Source organism: Cottoperca gobio, chromosome 3, assembly GCF_900634415.1.
Source record: "Cottoperca gobio chromosome 3, fCotGob3.1, whole genome shotgun sequence".
In the NCBI taxonomy this organism is placed as follows: Eukaryota; Metazoa; Chordata; class Actinopteri; order Perciformes; family Bovichtidae; genus Cottoperca; species Cottoperca gobio.
In genome coordinates, this window is record NC_041357.1 from 12,224,112 (window position 1) to 12,244,649 (window position 20,538).

The 20,538-nt window shown below is 39.2% G+C and overlaps 1 protein-coding gene across 2 annotated transcripts in view; it reads left to right on the forward strand.

The window, feature by feature from the left end:
• glceb (glucuronic acid epimerase b) overlaps positions 1-20,538 on the forward strand; it is a 49,765-nt gene that overhangs the window by 19,597 nt on the left and 9,630 nt on the right. Inside the window, exons 2-4 of one of the 2 annotated variants that reach the window (XM_029427564.1) lie at positions 3,379-3,493; positions 13,253-13,782; positions 19,973-20,218. In XM_029427564.1, coding sequence (XP_029283424.1) covers positions 13,266-13,782; positions 19,973-20,218 — 763 coding nt within the window. In that variant the 5' untranslated portion in view covers positions 3,379-3,493; positions 13,253-13,265. The remainder of the gene's footprint in view (positions 1-3,378; positions 3,494-13,252; positions 13,783-19,972; positions 20,219-20,538) is intronic. The other variant, XM_029427571.1, reaches the window with a different exon arrangement.

Sequence of the window (20,538 nt, forward strand, 5' to 3'; positions counted from 1 at the left end):
GGACGTAACCTTTTATCAGAACACCTCAAACATAGTCATCAACCTTTTGTTTTTTATTTTTGTTTTTATTTTTAAGACAAGGAAGACCAGACCAAAATATCTTCATCAAATATTTTAACATATAGATGAAAATACACTTATAAACTTAAAGTCATTTAAACTTTAAAATATTTCTCTATATGCGGGCTTTCCCCCAGAAAACTGCTGAGCAGATTTGCTAATCAATCACCTGCTAAGCTAATCAGACGAATCCTGATGCATTGCATCTCATTATGAATGTAGTTGCAAGATGTCTAAACAGTCACCTCACTCATTAAAATCATGGCCTTTGCTGTGTGATGTAGCACCGCTGCATCGTTTAATATTCACATATTCACACTCAGCTGTCGGTGTATTAGGTAAACCGAGCCAAAACTAATGAAGTCTAATACACAAGTCCTGCAATAAATCCTACCTCCATGAAGGTTATAATATTCTCTTGTTGCTAAAGCTACATAAAGAAGTGTTTCTGGTCATTTTGGAGGCTGCAGTTTGTGGTGTTGTATTGCATTATACTGACGGGTGTTTCTATTATTTTGTCTACCCTCAGTGATATAAACATAACCTTCACAAAGGTAGGATTTATTGCAGGACTGTTGTTTTGGACTGCATTAGTACCTAATGAACTGGATGTATGTTTTGTACAAAAATTATAATTTGTGTGATGAGAACACAAAAAAATAAAACATATCTTTTACACACTTTTATTTGAGCTGGAAACAAACGTGTGATGTCAACCGAAAATGGGTAACACTAGGTTTTTTCTTCATTTTGTGGCTTTAAACATATGTGCAGATTATCAGATACATTGATTGTTTGTTGCATGCAGGGGTTAGTGAAGAGAGATTACTAATTGAGAACCCGAATGGCACATCTGCATGTACAAACTCAGCTCCTGTGAGTGTTAAGTATTTAGTGAACAGCAGATCGCTCTGCCTGTGTGGTGGTCCTTTTGGTTTAACAGATGCATTTTATTTTGAATATCTACACATCATAGTATGTATAGATTAGTACGTTATTCTTGACTATCTGATTTTGGCCTCCGTATGACTGGATGCCTGTGCAAACGGCTCAACTTAGATGCTTCTTGAAGCAAGACAACACTACATTCAGATGTTCAGAGAGAGAGAGAAGATATCTAGAATGAAAAAGTCGCCAAGAAAAAGGCATAGATGGCAGGAGTGGTGCAGGATAATCTCCAGGAATAATGAGCTGCTCTCGGCTGATGTTTACTCTCATTTCCTACTTCTCCCCATCTGCCTGCAGCACACCTGCCTCAGTACCATCAGTACGCCCATACAGTGGCCAGAGAATATTGATTAAGACTGCTGACATTTCTACTTCTTTTCACACTGTCTGGGTACAACATGTGCCGTCTTTCAGATGATGGCAGGTTACGCACAAACGGAGCATAATTCTAACAGAAAAAACATTTCATTATTTAGTTTTTCAGACCTTGTACAGTATAGGTCATGCAGGCAGGATGTAGCTACAGGGTTTAAATATAGATGATCTTAAATAATTTGTTTCTATTGCCAGGGTTGGGGTACAGTAAATCAGACAAAAAGGCTGGATAGCTGATCTCTCTGCACATTCTGTAGGTTGTTTGTTGCAGACAAGCTGCCGTGTGTTAATGGTGAATAGACAGAGTTTTGGTCCAACTAGGCACCAGTACTCTTTACTTTACTGTCACACTCTCCAGCACCAACTCAAAAGTTTCTGCAGGTCTGAAAATGTGTATCAGCATTTAGTTATTGATTTGGGATTAAATACAAAGGCTTCAAATGAATGATGCTTTGGCTCATTTAACTTATTCCTAATTGGATTGCATTATTTTGTAAGATGTTTTGTCTATTTCATCGTGTCATATTCTTGGCCTTCTTTCTGTCTATTTCCTCTTCAAGCATTGTAAAACTGCAGGGAGGCATGCAATGACAGAGGGAGCCCAGCTGGTTTTATTTCTACAATATCTAATTTAAGTGCTTTGTCAATAGGTACATTTCATAAAAAGATCAATATTCTCTCTTTGATGTGTCGATTTAGCACCTATTTAGTTAAATAGCCTGTTTCAACAGCGCCTAGAAATACATTGGTGAGATTAATTGCAGAGTAAAGTATCCGTGTCACTCTCAACGCATTTGCCCTGATAGATTGGCTGTACATTAATGACCCTGCTTTTCTGAAAGCCTATAAATTAATCGCGGCTGCAATTACAATTATGTATTTGTTTCCTCGTCTTAATTTATAGAGCATCAGTGTCAGTGAATGAAGCATTGATTTTAAGTTATAATTAGCCACTGTGAAAATTAATTGCAACAGTTGATCAATTTGTTTTCCCTCTTAGAATAGTTTGTATTGAAAAGCTGCTTAGTTTGCAGAAGCAATCAATCATAACTTTCCTCCGGAAATAGTTAACCTTAAAGGATTTCATGTTAAGTATGTGGAGCCTGCTAGACCAAGATGCTCAGATTACTGTGGATTTAATTCTTCTGTATGATTATCTAATACTTAAAGTGTGTAAGCCATGTGATTATTTAACATGTGATGTACCAGCAGCCTGTCCATTGTCGAACCATTTTGTCGGTAGAATCTTTGGTTGGGTTGGATGTAAAGAGCAACACAGGACCAACGGTCCAGAGTCACAAGACAAAACAACACAAAACTCTGCTATTTTTTGGACTTTTATCTTCAAATGTCTTGTGAAATACAGTTTTACCTCTTTGGGCGACTAAAAATGATCATCATGACTCTCCTAATCAACTGCTCCCAACTCATAGATATGCAACTTGTGACGAGGGGCTACAAGAAGACATGGCTTTGAATTAAGGAGCAGAAATTAAAAAAAGCTAGGGCAGGGGTCTTCAACGTTTTTCAGGCCAAGGACCCCCCAAACTGGTGCAGCATGGAGCTTTCATTTTTTGCTTTATCTACAAACAATTTTGCAACCCCCCCCTGCAGTACCCCCTGTGAAGACCTATGTTCTAGGGGCTTTGAGCCAGGACTTGTAGTATTTTAGTCTTGTTTAATGACTCATGATAAAACTTGAATAATCTCAGCAATTTAAATAAACGTTAAAAGGATCATTTCTACATGATTACATAAGGGAAAATATACAATGAAACAACATGAACGACAATATCTGTAAATACTGTATGTTCATGTGCATATTATAGGTTCATATTCAGACAAATATGCAGTATCTCTACATCACGTACCTACACTTACATGCTCTTGCTTATCATGCGTACACGATTACAGATTGGTGTGAATGTTTATGTACCTTTTTTATATAACTTTAAGCCACACTAATGGAATTCCACTTTCTCCTGTCACGTTCAGGTGCTGGGGAAACTGCTATCAGAAATAACCTGAAGGACGAGCCGTGCAAAGACTCTGAGTTGAATGTCGACTGGATGTCAAGCCAGGTGGCCGTTTCTTTGTGAATGGATTAGAGGTCAGTATCAACATCATTACAACCTTGATTAATGATTAAGGTCCTCATGTCCAAATACACAGAATATATATTTATGCAGCTAAACAACCGCTGAATATGACCTCACTGAAACATTGGATATGTTTGTTATGTGAAATAGCCTTACGTACTGTATGTGAAATTAAATAACACACTGTAGATGCGGTACAACCTCTTCTGCGTGCCAATTTGTGTTAGACTTCATTACATGGACAAATTAAATCTTACATGTTCTGCATGCTCTTATATCTACTGTGAAAAATGGCCCCTTCTTGCTTGCATGATGAAATGATAAGCAGAGCTGTTACAAGTCCCCCTAAGCCCTGCATTCCTCCTCTTGTCATCACTGAATCATCTTTGATAAAGTGAGGAAAGATGGACCTCTTTGAACTAACTCTGGGCTCATTATCTTGTACAACACGGGTATTTGTGTGTCTGCATGAAGAGGCACACACACTGTTATAATATCCACCGTGGTATATTTGAAAAAGCTGTGTCACGTGGTCAGTGTTATAATCATTAGTGAGTTTTGAAATGTATCAACAACCAGAGAGAAAGTATTATTGAACTCGTTATTTTCTTGGTAACATATTCGAAGTACTTACTGATTGTGCAATCAAGTTCTAAAAAGTAATTGTATTGAATTGTAGTAGTTTACGTTTCAACACAGTTAATGGGGATGTTTGGCTGGTTGCAAAGCTTGGCTGATTTGTTATTTGTTTGGTAAATACTAAGATCAACATGAAAATATAAGCTGTTTATTGCAGAAAAGCAAAATAATATATTCTACTCAATATTTGCACCAAAGCAGCACAAATAATTCAAAAGATGTGGAAATACGGTTACTTTGGTTTCAAGCTTGGCATTCTCCCTATGAGCTTTCTCTTACCCGCCTGTGAAATGACAAAATAGATTATTTAAATTGCTTCCAATTGGAAGACACTTGAGTCCTTTTGTGTTGCTTTTGTTTAAAAGAAGCTGCAGGGTTCATATCTTCTTCGTTAACTGACAAAAACATGAGATGCAGTGTCACTAGAAACCAGTGATATTTGACAACAAGATCATGTTGCCCAAACAATAAATACACAGATTACCCTTCCCCCGTTTCCTCCCTACCTGCTGGAGGTTACGCAGTCCGTACTGTTGTTGCAACACTTATCTACCATGTGATCTAAATTATAGCTTGGCTTGATTTGTGTCTTAGCTTTTTACATCCTGTCTTTCTTCTTTCTTAGAGCCACATTTTCTTCCAGGATGTTGTAGCACAAGCAGCTGGCATGACCTGCCTCTAAATCGGTGCAGGAAGGTCTTGTTTATATAGTTCTCTCTGGTCTCCTCTCCATTTGATTAGGAGTTTGCTTAATCCCTCAGTAGGCTTCAGTTTTTGGTAATGACCTGCTTAATTCTCCTACTAGAGATAAAACGCACAGGCGCATTAACTTCAAAGCAGTTTACTCACTTCTGGGCTGCCTCTAAACAAAGCTCTATTATTGAGCAGTAATGCAAGTGTACTTGTTGGTCTGTTGTGTTGGTGTGGGTTTGTTAGATGAGCATCTGCCTCTCTTTAAAGTGATGCAGGAAGAAATGTGGCCATTACCTTATTTGCAGGCCTGAAGTAACTCCAAGGTTTCTGGTCTTTAGTGCATATTTCACAGGTTCATGCTGACTGGATGAATCTCACTCAAAACCACAGCAGTGTTTATTTTTTACTTAGTCATTTCCCAACCAGTTTCAATTGTGATGATTTACTGGCTCTCTTTATCTAATGTTATGGTAAAATGAACAAGTCGTGTGTGGGCGTCACATTGAGCTTTAGGAAAATAGTGAATAGTTTTCCTTATTTTATGGCTTATTATAGCCCAAACAATTAGTCGACTAATGAAGAAGATATTCTGAAGATTACTTTTATAGCGAACGAGCCTCACAACAAATCTAGTGGCTGTTGGGAAGACATTAGTGGCAGTAAGACCGGCAGTTTCCTTGAAGTGGCTCTCCAGCGCTGCTCCATGAATATGCAGAACTCTCTGCTCGTGTTGATGCAGCTCTGAGGTTTCAGCTGCAGTCAGTAACAACAGAGAGGGAGTCTGCAGACACAATGCACAGACTGACATTCTGCACCTTTTTATAAAACGACAATGGTTAACATGTTGTTACTTTACCTACAGGCAGTTAACCTTGCCTTCTTTTTCCCCCTTAAAACCTTGACTTATTTCTATAATACACAATAACAAGAGACCGAGAGTTGCACCTCTTCAAAGGTTCGGCTGCATCTTGAATGTAAAAGGTGAATACTAAATAAGTGACCTCAGTTGTTTAGCGAGCTTGTAAGGATTGTTTAATACGTCTGACCCCTCTGTTGTAAACAATCTAGTAAATCATGCCTCGGAGGGAGTGTTAACATATTTTGGTGACCCATCTGTTCATGCACCAACACTTTGATTAGTTGTTTAGGGCAGGGCGATGCGGCCAAAGTCTTCTCTCCCGATTTTATATGTAATTTCATATCTCGATATGTCACGATATAGCATGTTTTCTGGTAGTTCAACAAATAAATAGTCTATATGAAATACCCACATGGTAAAGCCTATGTTTGTATACTCCTGTGTGAATTAAATACTTGATAAATGAAAAGTACTGAGTATTTTCTCATTTTATTAAGAACATTAAAATGAACAAAACAGTTTTTGAAGTGAAATTATAGAGAACCATAGATACTGTACACTGACTGTTAACGTGCATTCACACGACTAAAGTTTAATTAAGCTGGAGTCCAGTTTGTTATTGGCATTGAACTAAAATGTAAAGTGCGATATTCCTTCAAAAATATTTCACATCAGATTTTCAGATAAATGGTAGTTAGTACGTGCTTGTTTTATAATCAATTTAGACAACAGTGGTGATTTGGTAATACAACTGTGTATCACAGTATCTCGACATATAATTAAATCTTGAGACGATTCCGTTGAAAGACGATAAATTATCAGCAATTATCGCTCAGCCCTAAATGTGAACTTCGAAAAGGAGATTTATAGTAACTCTTCTTACATACTAAATGGGTGTGGGATAAAGATGAAAGTAGTTTATTCCCTTGTCAGTTGCCTTGAATTCACCCCGAGGCCTACACGGTATCATAATCAGGCTCACAACCACAACAGACCCCACAATACACATGCACACAGACACACACAGACACACACAGACACACACAGACACACACAGACACACACAGACACACACAGACACACACAGACACACACAGACACACACAGACACACACAGACACACACAGACACACACAGACACACACAGACACACCGTCCCATCTCCACAGGAGCTAACATGCCTCACAGCTTCAGCATAAGCGGATAATTTACAGGCAGTCTCAAACCTCTACCTTACTTCACCCGTGGAGAGGAGCAGTGAAAATGTCATGAGTTTAGTTAGGGCTACAACACCTGCATCTCACGCATACACTCCAATAGCTCCCCAAGGGTGGCTCACGAGCACTCAGCTTTTATTGCTGTGATGACTGCTCATGATTTCCACGCCGGAGGATGGCAGGATATGAAAAACAACTCCATTCACCCATCCCTATGCTCACTGCTGCAGCAGTTTCAACACCTTGTAAAGGATGTACATTCTGCACTGGGGACCAGGGCAGAGATTAGCAGCTGGTTTGACTTAGAGTGCATTTAAAAAGGTCACAATGCTGTTGAAGACATTTGATTTCACGAAGCTCTCTTGAAAACACCTTTTCTCATCATTAAAAACCAACCGTAGTGTCAGGTGCTGCTAGAATGTTCCCAGCCTTGTACCTGGGGCTTCGGGGGGACGAAGACATCTACATATTTGCATGTGTTGTCTGTGTCGGGGAGAATTAATACCCATAGTTTTAAGATCACTTGGCTGCATTTGATGAAACAACCTTCAGGACACAGAGAGATCCCTCATATGTTACGGTCCATCACAGATCAAAGGCAAATGCTCAGTCCAAAGCTGAACTGCAGAAGCAGCAGAAAAGCTGAGACCTCAGGAATTCAAGTTGCTAATTTTGTTAGTCAGTGAAGTTGATGTTTGCTCAAGCAGCTACTGCACAGTGTGTAGAGCTGTCAGCAGTATCATGTAGTACCCGTCAGCCAGAGATTATTAAGCTCTTACAACGTCAGATGGGATTTACCAGCAGCTTCGAATTGTTAGTTTACTGAACATTTTGTATTTAGTTTGTAGTAGTTGGCACAATGTCTACTTTTGATGCTCTGACGAAACATTTTCTAATTAATGAATCATTTGTCATTATTGATTAATCTGATGTTATTTTTCTCTGTTGATTAATCATTCAGTCCATAAAATAACAGGAAACAGTGAAACATGTAGGTAACGCCTTCAGATATCTTGTTTTGTCCAACCAAAAATCTATTATATTTAGTTTACTATCAAATAAAACACAAACAAGTAGCACATTCTTATCTAATTTCCCTCTTTTCATTTCATGTCCAGAGTGAAGGAATGTCACAAATCAGTGATGCATTGTGAGGTATTGCGTCAATAGTTGCAATCTTATTGTACCATGGAAACCTTGACAATGTGCACATTATGTAATATAAAAAAACATCCCAAAATCCTTTCATCAGCTTCATTCAAGAAAATTCTTGGCAGAGCATTGACCTCCGAGCTACTGCACTGTTACAACAATTACTGGCCTTGTGGTATTTCAAACAGCAAGTGGAAATGGGTGTTTGGGTGCACAAGGGGAACTGGATTTGTGTTATAAAAATAAAATAAACAATATGCCAAAGCTTTCCGTCATTCCTTTCTCTTCCCTGCATGGTTTGATCATTCAGGTATTCACAAAGAATGACTGCATCATATATAAATCTAAAGCATCAACAAGTAACTGTTTGTTATTTCAGGCACTTTTCAATTTCCTGAGACGGGACATTGGGAGCACGTAAACTGAAAAGCTGCTTTTGTTTTCCAGTGTCTTTTTCCTTAATCTGTCAAGCATGGCAGACTTTTATCCTCCAACAGGATTGTCTTTCACCTCCTGTCCAGTTGCATCTGTCTTTTTTATATATTTTATGTCCGTGACGTTTTCCTTCCAGATCAAAACAATTTCATTACCAGAGGGATTATATCTTTGCAACACCTACTGAGTTGAGCTGACAGCAAGTAGATTAAACAAATCCATATCTTTTTAAACAAGTTCTCGTACATTAAAGATCAAATGAAAATCATGAACTCCAAAGCTTTTTCCGGTCTTCCATCTCAATAGCTAATGTTTGAAAATGACTTAAAGGTTAGATTGTGGTCGTAGTAAAGCTTAGGGAAAGATTGCTTTTATGGTAAAACAAAAACAAATTCACACGTTGTACACTCCGACCTCTTCCATAACAGCTTCTGTGGTCATTTAACACACCACACAAGTCCCGTCTTTGCTACTGAGCAAGGACGGTCATTATTCAAACAACTGAAGAGGTTGCTTGTCAGGAAGTCGTTCCAATCTTTTAAACACACGACTGATGCTGTTGTTTTTCTGACGAGAACAGCCTCTGAATTGATGTAAGCGAATTTGGGTCAAAATGCACCAGAGACAATGCAGCTACTGTATGAGCTGAATGCTGTGTGTTTGCCTTTTAATTAACTCATGCATAAGCAGCAGATGCGATTTGCAAACATCGTCATTTGTGCAAACACATTAAAGAGGACATTAATATTAGTGTTAAACTGAATTGTTTTTGTCATCGTAGTTAACAGGACATAAAACAACATTTTATTACTCTTGAAAGGGATTCAGATCAAAAACGGCCCTGCATAAAAGCGCAGAGAGCTGTGTTGGCTTTAGAAAGGGGGGGGGGGGAGGGGGTTATGGTCCAGGAAGTCGTTTATCCAATGCAAAACATTTCACATGCAGATGGGATTTTGAAACTCTGGAAAGGTATGATGGCAGCAGCTATTTCATGTTTCGTTGCTACAATCCTAAAGTCACTCGGAGAACGCACTCTTCCGCCAAGGACGTTTCCAAAAAGTGAGCGTGTATCCGTCCTGTGATTCGGCTCAGCTCCAAAATGTAATGGTTTCTTCCTTTTCCCATGCTACACTCTTCCACCAAGTTTCATGGAAGTAAGGCAAATGTTTTATCTGTAATTCTGATGACAAACCGAACCGAAAATGGCGTCCTTGGCGGAGGTAAATACATAATACACAATACTGAGTTCTCGATGCATTGCAGCAAAAGTTGAGACGGGTTCAACTTGATCACCGGAGGACCCTGCCTTGTTTTCCCCCCATAAACTATTGATGGGACAAGTAAATATGGATAAGCAACAGCATAAAGGAAACAATGACTCAAGTGTAGTCTGTATTTAATCCCAGACAGGCCTGGTTTAGCTAAGGCTGTGAGAAGATTAGCCCCCGGCCTTTGAGCTATTTTAACTCTGTCTTAAGTGAGTTTTGTTCTAATAAACTAGGACATTTTAATTGGTTGAGTTTTGTCTGCAATTTTTTAGTTTTTAGAAATGATATATTTAGTCTAACTTTCTTGCTTGCTCTACTGCACTGTCTTGCTCTTTACATTCATTATATTTACCTCCAGTTTCAAACTATAAATCCAGTTTTTTTTATATACTGTATATATATTTGTCAGCTGTGGATGAAAAATAGTCAGAGAGAGATATAATTTTTGATCCACAAACAACTGCATCTTGTAACCCGTGACATGAGATTCCTCTCCCAGCGTGCTTACTGTTGCGTGTAAATTACGTTCGGGAAATAGGATATGGCTTTAGAAGAATCGTCTTGTAGTCAGCGTGATGCATTAGGATACTCTCCATGCTGCAGTGCTTAAGCCCATGTCTATCCACCTTGAGCCTGAGCTCAACACCGGCAACAAATCACTATAAAAAGAACCAATTATTTATAGTCCGCTCTCTGACAGGGGCCGGTCCTTCTTATCTTTCAGGGTGCAGTCCCCAGGACCTCTCTCGCATTTCCAGCTTTGTCAGAGCGCCCGTCCGCCCAATCATTCATCACTGCATCAAGCAGCGACAACATTTCTCTAAATATCAATGATAGTTTTTATGTGTGGCAGTAATTAATCAGAGATACACCACTGACCAACAGCAGAAAGATTTAAACTAGAGCTTAAAAGAAAGAAAGCTTCTTTCTCTTTCTCGTGTACAGAAAAAGATTGGAAAGTGTGTATTTTAGTGGACACATTCAACCCCGTTCTTACAAAAGCAAAGCCTAAATTCAGTGTTTGGCTTTTACAGTTTTACTCCTAAACCTTAATTTAAAAGGAGGCTATTCTACAAATTGCATTCCCTCAAATGTGCTTGTTAAAGCACTCTGGAAGTCCACTTTCGTATTTAGTTAGAGTCCTCTAAGACATTAACTTTGTTCAAAAGGCCGCTAGCACTTTAATTTGACTCTGCAATGCTGTAGGACATTGCTATCATCCAATTAGTGCACATTAATTGAGCTGACCTTTGGTAGTGTCTAGTTTAAGGTGGGATATTGAAATGAACTTGGGGAATAATGATTTTCCTCCTCCCTCGGTCATCAGAGGACTTGACTCTGTCGTCACTGTAATAGTGAATTCTCTGAGCAGTAAACTGTAATTAGTGTGGAGGGGGAGACGTCAGTATGTGTATTGATTTCCAACTGGCTTGGTGGGAATGCCAGAGAAACACAGAGGACATGAAAACATGGATCCAGACTGAGTCATCCAGTTACATGTGTAATTGCATTGTTTGAGGTCTTCATTCATATTCAATAAGGCCATCAGCAAACCTATAAATACAATGGCAGCTTGTGCAATCTCTCATTACTGAGCTGCTATTGAATACATTGCTGTGAGCAAGTCAAGTCACTTTAATAACAAATGTTGACCAAAGTGCTGTACAGAGAAGTTTTAAAATCTATCAAGAAAATTAAAGTAAATACAAAATAAATAAATGTGTGATTTGGAAATGCAATGAGCACATAATCTGGTATAGACAGAATATAAACGAAAGTGTTATGACTGCAACCTTTTTATGTAAGAGAAAATGTTTCTTAAAACTTTAGAAATGTCAATATACAACTTAATTGTGAGTGAGAGTGGAAACCTTTCGAAAGGGTAATTGGGACGATGTAAGGAACCTGAGCGGAGCAGTTCTAAAATAAAAAATGGATGCAGTTCCTTGTAATGCCCTAAAAATCAAAACAAAATAACCTTGAAATGTGATTTGTCTGATAGCCACTGATGGGGGGGGGCCAGCGTCAGGGAGATATTGTTTATCCGCTTGAGTACTAATGATCAAAAAAACTAGTTTAAAGGAATAGTCCGGCACACAACCCCCTGGAAAATGAAAAAACGTTTATCAATTAAACCAAGAAGATATAACGTGTTAGTGAGTTTAGAGAATAGCAAAGTGGCTACATGTTGAACTATTCCCTTAAATGTCAGTGTACCAGATAGAAGAGTTTGTGAGCACAGTGACTATAAAGCGTCCCTAAACGAGAAGTAAGAAATGAGGGACGAGTAGACCAAAAGACTAATTGCAGAAGCACAATCCAGAGCTTCTTATTGGTTACAAACCTGCTATTGTGCACGTGTGACCGACCACACAACTGGTGTTCTGTCTTTATGTGCTTCTCACTCATCTACAGCTACACAGACCCCTCACCAAACATAAGTGAGCAAAAATGTTACAACTTATCGTCTTTTTTGGAAAAGTTGTTCCAAGCAGCATTCTCTCGGGTTTATGTAATGTTTCATGAGACAATCACTGGATAACACTTGTAGGATGTTGCTTAGCACTGTTATTTACCATGTGGCTAATGTAGATGTTCTTCTAGTTTTCTTTTGGTTGTATTCAAATTATTTTTTGACTGACGTTGTTAAATTGATCTATTTAATAACATCAGTATTATTATGAATCAACTGACTTTTGAATAATGTAGAAAATGAAAGTTATTGTGAAAGAGCAGTTTGGTTTACATGCACTTCAGTTGCTAGCTGATTTGTTAAATGTTTAACGTCTGTTCTAAACCAGAAACACGGTTTCAGTGATGGAGGTAGATCAGAGATTTCTCCTGGAGAAACCTGACGTCTTGTTCATGTATACGGGTTTCTGATTAGTTTATTAAGTAGCCACATGTGCATGACAAAAGACTCTGTAACAGAAATATTGCAGGATGAAAGAAAATATCAATACACATAGCAACGCATCCCATGATTTTATTCAAAGTCTGACTAAAGCTGACACGAAGTGGCCTTTTAGAAATCTGGTTTCCAGTGAATAGTAAACATTCTATTTGTAAAATTCAGACCTATTGTTGCTGAAAGGACAAGCTGTGCACACACAGACAATAACAAGTATCTTGTAAAGTCTTGGCTCCACGTCAGCGATAGAGGAGAAATGTCTGATCTGCTGCATGTAAAGGCAGATTTGACCGTAACCTGATTTATTTTCTGCATGTAAATGTGCTCCATGTTGTTATGATAGTATTATTTGATGTTATGCACTGAATTTACTTCCCTGTATTCAGATTTGCACCTTTTTCACATTATCTTTTGCTCTCTAATAATAGTGATCAAGTAGGATTGGATGAGTCGATACTGTTTAATGGGCTTTAAAGAAAAGATATGGCTGCAAGGCCACAGTGCTGAGAGTTGGAGATTACATGTTAATTGGCCTGTCCCTTTCCAGATAAATGTTCAATCCTATCTAATTTATCCCTTTTGTTTATGACATGCAGGTGAGTTGTGACCATGCGCTGCCTGGCTGCTCGGGTGAACTACAAGACCCTCATTGTTATCTGCGCCCTCTTCACACTCATCACTGTGTTGCTGTGGAACCGCTGCACCAGTGACGCCTCCCTACGCTTCCTGCCCCGTGCTCCCTTGGTGGCTCCAAGTCCCAAGGTGGGGGATGCTAGCATCAGCAGCCAGCAACACCCTCCACAACCTCCAGAGCCCCCGCCTGTTGTCGGTGTTGTCGCAGGGATCAAGTACGAAGAAATCGACTGCCTGATCAATGATGAATCTACAATCAAAGGCCGGCGAGAGGGCGGAGAGATGTACCTGCCCTTTAGCTGGATGGAAAAATACTTTGAGGTGTACGGCAAAGTGTTGCAGTACGACGGTTACGATCGATTTGAGTTCCAGCACAGCTATTCAAAGGTTTACGCACAGCGTGAGCCCTACCACCCCGATGGAGTCTTCATGTCATTTGAGGGATACAATGTGGAGGTCCGCGACCGTGTGAAGTGTATAAGTGGAGTGGAAGGTAAGACTTTTTTTCTATTCGCATCCATCACAGGGATGTTTGACAATACACACCTCTGTCAGATCTTACATTTTCCCTTAGTGATGCTTACAGTTTGAGTCACTACGCATCGCAATAACAATATTTTTAAGAACCTGTCCGTTTAGATCTGAAAGGCTTAGAAATAAAAGGAAGAAAGAAGAGGTTCTCCGGATGCAGAAAGAATCAACATGTGCAAAAAATGTTTGTTTTTTTATGTGACAAAAAAGTAAACATTTTGGTCATAGAACAACTTCAACTTGTCAGAGCTCTGGTATTTATCCCTATAATAACACAAGATACAGGAGCATAACGTATTTAACATGCACAACATAATCATATAGTATGTCTCTCGTTACAGTTTGGATCTACTTATCAATGGTTAAACTTTGATTAATTCTTAGGTGTTTAATATGTCCCTGAGAAATCTATGATTTACTTGATGAGGTCTAATCTAGCTAATCAAAGTCATGCGTCGTACATTCTCTGTTTGATCTGTGAGAAACAAGTTGATAAACAAGATATATCAGATTTTAAAAGCACCTACACAATCTTTGCCAACCAGTCCCAAACGCTTGTTTTTACCACTACCAATCGAGATTAGTTTGCACTCAATTAAAAAAAGTATCTTTTCTTCGGCATTTCTTTGTAGAGATATCTTGTTGGACGTATCAGTGAGTGTCCCCTGCCTGTTCCTTCACACTTTGAATCCATCCTCAAAGTTAATTTCTCTTCAAGGTTCTAAAATAATTATTGGAATGATCAATAGCTCATTTTAAAAGGCTGTTAGTTCAAACCACATTGTCATCAATATAGTGCTGTGCCTCGCTCGCTTGAAGAAGTGACCCTGTATACTTTCCTAAAATTACAAAATAGATATTCATTACCCTCCTTTTTATTGTCAAATAGCTAGAGCAACCAGTTAAAGAAAAGAAACTATCACACCAGGTAATAAGTCCCCAAAGACGTTCCTTACAAATTCAAACATGTCCGTGTTATCAATGAATATGACAAAGGTAGAAGAGTCGTAGTTATTCGACCTCAGTCCTTAGTCCTTTTCTACAAGAAGCAAGCTTTTGTTTAGGTGAGGAGAAGTAATAAAAGTTGATGTATTCACTGGCATAGTGTCAGTTGCTGATGCTAGCTTGATGAGTAATGATAGCTGGTGTCTGTGAGAGCAATTTGCCAGCAGTAAGTAGGTATTTTTGAGATGGATTGTGCAATTTCCCCGCATTGGCATTCTCCGCTGTTCTGTTCATCACACGAACAGAACAACACACACAGCAGTTTTCTTTATAGTGAAATCTGCAAGAAGTATGTGTGTCATTCAGGTATATACTCTTTCAAAAGCTTTAATACTCGTATGGATGAAGAGAATACTGAATTATGAAGCAGGTCAGAAAGCCTGATGACACATTTGGTCGATTAGTTCCGAGGAGTTTGGCTGATGTTCAGTAAATTGCATCATTTTATTTTTGTAGTTGTCATTAATTGTTTATCTGAACTGCAGTTCCACTTATGGACACACTACAACAAAATATATAGCGGGAAATGTGTCAGACGGGAAACTAGCAAAGTTCTCACCCTCTTATTTCCTGCAGACCATTTCTTAACACGTATACATTACTATACACACACACACACACACACACACACACACACAGACAATTTAACGAGGTCCATTAATTAAGCCCAAGGCTTCCTGCTATTTAGCAATCCACACACCCAAGCAAACACACCTCTCTTCAACTTGCATATTTTTATAGGTGAAAATAGCAGTTCATTAATTAGCTTGTCACAGCCAAAGTTACCACAGGGCTGCAACAAGGTCATGGGAGCGTTTCGCTTCCAAATGCACCCTGCTACCCATGTAAAAGTTATTTAACAGGAGTCCTCAGCGATATTCATTAAATGTTGCGACGGCTCTTTTACGTCACTCCAGCCTCCTCCTTATTCTGTTGGGATCTGGATTGGGACGCACCCGTATTGTACTGATATGTCAAGTTCAAGCAGTCAATTGCTTGTTTAAGGGCACAATGAGTATACAGTTTGTAAACTCAACATTCAAAGTTGGCCAAGCTCAACGAGGGTTAAGGTGCTCGCCAGAGGGTGAAACCCAGCCCCAGATTTTGGAATGAGCTTTGTCTGCTTGGCATTATGCCTCGCTATATTTGCGTTTTTCAATCCACTATTTTCGTAACTTCCTCTTGGATGCGTGCTATACGATCTGGCAACTGGTCGCTACGTTATAATCGAAGTTGACGCCCAGAAACTAGTGGGGCATAAGTGACTATTGATGGGGATTCTTTTTGGTGTAAATCTATACATTGTTTTTTTTAGGAAAATCCTACCATTGTGCCTTTTTATACAGTGACATCATTGGGATGCAAAAAAAACTTTAAATTGAGAGCTTTTCAGATCAATTATTCTGAAATTCACAGCCAGTCTAAATACAAAAGTATGCTCTCAAGGTTTTTGTATTGGAGAGTCATAAAAACACTTTTATGTGCCATTACTGTCACACACCCTGCTGGTGGTTTTATAGTAGAGGGTTGGAAATGGAGGTCTTACTTGTCCTTTTTTGCAGCAGTGCCTCCATGAGACAAAGAACAAAAGTTGAGAATAATAAATCTCCAGCAGCCAAAGCACTATCGTTAGTGGGAGTAGTTAATCCTCTCTAACAACACCCTCTTAAATCACGTTCGGTCTCGTTTTTTTGTTTCTCTCGATGTTTCCTTGAACCATCTTTATCTTCATACAACGTTCTATTGCAGGCACTGTCCCTTCGCACAGATACAGAGTCCTGAAACGCGTCTTCTATCCTACTAAGTGGTTGATAAAACATATACTCTCATTTACACTCTCGGTGCAAACATATTACAAGATGCGTGATCTCATTTAACCTAACCAGCACACACTGAGCCTGCTTACCAAGATGGATGTAGCACGTTGTAGACAAGAAAGAGCGGCTTTGGATGAATAGTCTGTAAATCTAGGACAGTGTTGCAAACTGTTGTGGTTACAGCTAGGTCACAATGACTCTAAACCACAAATTAATTTAAATGGACAACCTTTTGATCCCTGTTTGACCTGTCTCATGTCAAAAGATTAAAGGAAATTGTGGTTTGAAGTCTGTGTTCAGACATTACTCTTTTCATCTGTGCTGTTTTCCCAATAGGCTTGCACCCACAGTACATGTGATTTGCCAATAATTACACTCGAGCAGGGTTTATAGTCAGCTGCTGCAGTTTGTCGAATGTTTGTTTAATTCCTGCATTTTGTGAAACACTTAACATTAGTAGAAAGGAGTATATCCAGCTAAATAAATATAGTATTTGTAGAGGCTAAGCCAACGCTTTAATCCACTGAGGTGCCGCTTTGTTTACATAATTGACGCACTTGTTGTCGTGTCTGCTGAATAAAGGTTTCGATACAAAAGGTCTCCAATTAAACATTCAGCCCGTTTATTTTCTGTTAAACTGTTCTCCATTTCAGTTTAATCAGCTTTCCAATCAGCAAACAAACATTCAGAAACACAATAACTTAGCTTTTGGAGCAAACGCTACCGTGTGTGTGTGTGTGTGTGTGTGTGTGTGTGTGAGAGAGAGAAATCCTGTTTACCTTCCGGCGGAACACCACCGTCCACACACATTGTTTCCGACAATGGAAAAGTCTTGCTGACCTACTATAGGTCGAAAACAACGCTTGCATAACAATAAGATGGTGGAGCACTTTTACTGCTATATTAACTTCAGTAGGCTTAGAGCCTGCTGTAATTGGTAGAAGACCTAGTTTTTCAGACTTCTAGAAAAGTCCGCTCTCTGGAGTCATGAAAATGTGCGGAGGCTTAAAAGTCAATTCCACATGGATTACTTGGTGTCATTCAGGGAGTAGCACAGCGTTGCAGTGTTAAGATTTTGATAGTCATTTGACTTAAGTTGTCAATGGAGACACCCGTATCGAGACAAGCATGGAAGAGAGTCTGGCACTCTAACATCATGTTTGGGGAAATTAAATAAATAGTTTTCCCTGACGTAGACAAACAATAGCTAGTAATTCATGCAGTTTCTTTTGCATGCAGTATAATGTGTTATTTTTGCCTATTCTAAAAACAAATTTGAATGTCTCTGCATGCTGGGGTCCATAAACAGTGTTGGGATTGCTTGAATGCCTGGAAAGCTGAGATTTGTGTGGATCCAATGAGCCCAACTGTATTCATGTATGATGATGTTAGTCCCCATAGCAGCCATTTCACTGTAGTGAGACATTCTTTTCTTTTTTTAAACTTGACCTCACGGTATAAAATGACCTGTAGGATAATCACAGCCTCATGAAATTTAACAACCACAAGCTGAGAGCTTTCAGAGGACATATGGCTTTGCTAGGTGTTCAGCCTCTTAAAGACAGTAATGTCGGCCGGCGATCCTGCCAGTCTCAGAGAGTTAATTTAGTTCAGGCTAAAGTTTATCTCTACATACAAGATAACCTTCGGTTTTAGCCGAAAATAAAGAAATAAAAGAAATCTCCTTTGCCTCTCAGGGCTTTCGTACGTTTTATCACTTTGTTTTCTCACTTCCAATGGCTATGCATGCATGAAATCATATAATTGAATGCTTTTTTTTTTCTTGCTTTTTTTTAGTGCACAACTCTTACTGACTTTTGAAAGGAAATTAAATCTATACAAACACATGAAAGATCTAATGTGAATCTATTTAAAAGGGCTGTCCAGATAAGCTCTCTGCATTGGAAACACCGCAGGGAGCAGTTGGAAAATGTTTTAAATCTTTTACTGCTGCTGATCAGTGTGGCTGCCACTCTACAGTTAAGAAGCTATGATTGTTTTTGTGCAGTGAATTTGGTCTGTCTGAAAAAACAGTAATGCACATGCAGTCCTTAAAAGTAAGGGAATCGGGGCTGGATGGAAGGTGTTGGTGAAGCTCCTCACTGTCAGGTGAAAACTGACTTAAGAAAAATTAAGAAAATAATTAGTAAAATAATTTTGCTGTTTAACTGTAATTGTGTAATGAATAAATATGTTTCTAGTAAGAACTGAAAGACTCATGATATCATTTCTAAGTTACTTTACTCTGAATGTTCCTGCACTCACAGTGTGTATGTGTGTTCATATTTTATCAGTCAAAAATGTAGTAATTTGCCATTAATTTTCAATTGTCTTTTTTTTCTAAACCACTTTGAGCTGCATTTAATTAATGAAAGGTGCAATATGAATTAGTCACACCATTACTAGCTGTACGGTATGTAGTTTAGCAGTACAAAAAGTTGATGGTAATCTCCCTTCAGTTGATTCTTCACCTCCATTTTTAATTACGCGCACATGAAATGAAAACCCCTTTACAGTCTTTTCTGTCATAAAAAGAAGCTGTCATTTCATTCACTGTCTGAGCTCGTACATCAGAGGACGGCAAACAATCTTTTTCTTTTTTTGCAAGGGCACAAATATCAATGAGGAAAGTAGAACATAAGTGATCAGCGTTGTATACAGTGGTGATCAGTTTGAAGGAGGAGGCATGTTATCACCGAGCCCTAACACAAGTATATTGTGTTGTCGGGTTGCACATGTGCTCTCACTGTCACACGGTCTTTAAGTGAACTATCTGTTAATCAGACTGATTCTCCTGCCTGAGCTATTTCTGACTGCGTGAACAGGGAATCTCGCCTCTGGTGAAATGCAGTATATTAGTTTGAATTTCACCACACCGTCCAATCATTTACCACGGCTGGTGGGGGGGTTTTAAACCTTTTTCTGCTTCTTTTTTGTCTTCTATGTCTGTGTTTATATAATGGGCCCCAATTTGAATCTTTGCAATTGCCGCAGTTGGTTCTAAATACGGTAAAGTTTTATGCGTATATGTTTGATATCAATAATTAATTCTAGACCGGTATTTATTTATATGGTTATGAACTCAATGTGACACGTACTGCACCAAAATAAAACAGTTATGACAACTGCTATCTAAAAAAGAGCATTTGCTTTAAATAGACTGCAACTAGCTTTCTATAAACAAGATGAGCATTTCAAGACAAAAGTACCAACCAGACCAAGACGACCAACTACAGGATGTAATGTCTTTGTTCTCTTGCATATAAGGAGGTAATTGTCTATATCCATTTAACACCATTGTCCTTCTCTACCTCTGTTTTATCCACCCAGGTGTGCCTCTGTCCACTCAGTGGGGCCCTCAGGGCTACTTCTACGCCATCCAGATCGCTCAGTATGGCTTGAGCCACTACAGCAAGAACCTGACGGAGCGCCCGCCCCACGTGGAGGTCTACGATACAGCCGAGGACAGAGACAGCCGGGCCAGTTCAGCGCCCTGGAGTGTTCCAAAAGGTTGCGCTCTCAGCCGTGTCTACGACAAGACCCGAGCCACCTCCGTGCGTCAGTTCAGTGCTCCAGGTGCGTAAGACCTTCCATGAGCCCAGATGGCCTCTCAGCGAGGAGCTTATCTCCTGTTAACTGTGACTGTAGGAGGCCCGATATGCAACTACACCCTCAGGACAGGATGATGGTCTGCAGTGAGTCACAGCCACAGCGCGACAATCCGGGCAGACCGGTTGACAGTGGACCCACCATGTAATGATAGACTCCTGACTGATTCAGAGACGGTTTGAAAGAGTGCACGTTTTTAAATCACAAGAGCGAGTTAAAGTTTAATACAATGAACTTTGTTTCGACAGCTATAATTACAACTGTCTCTTTACTCAGCTGTTTAATTA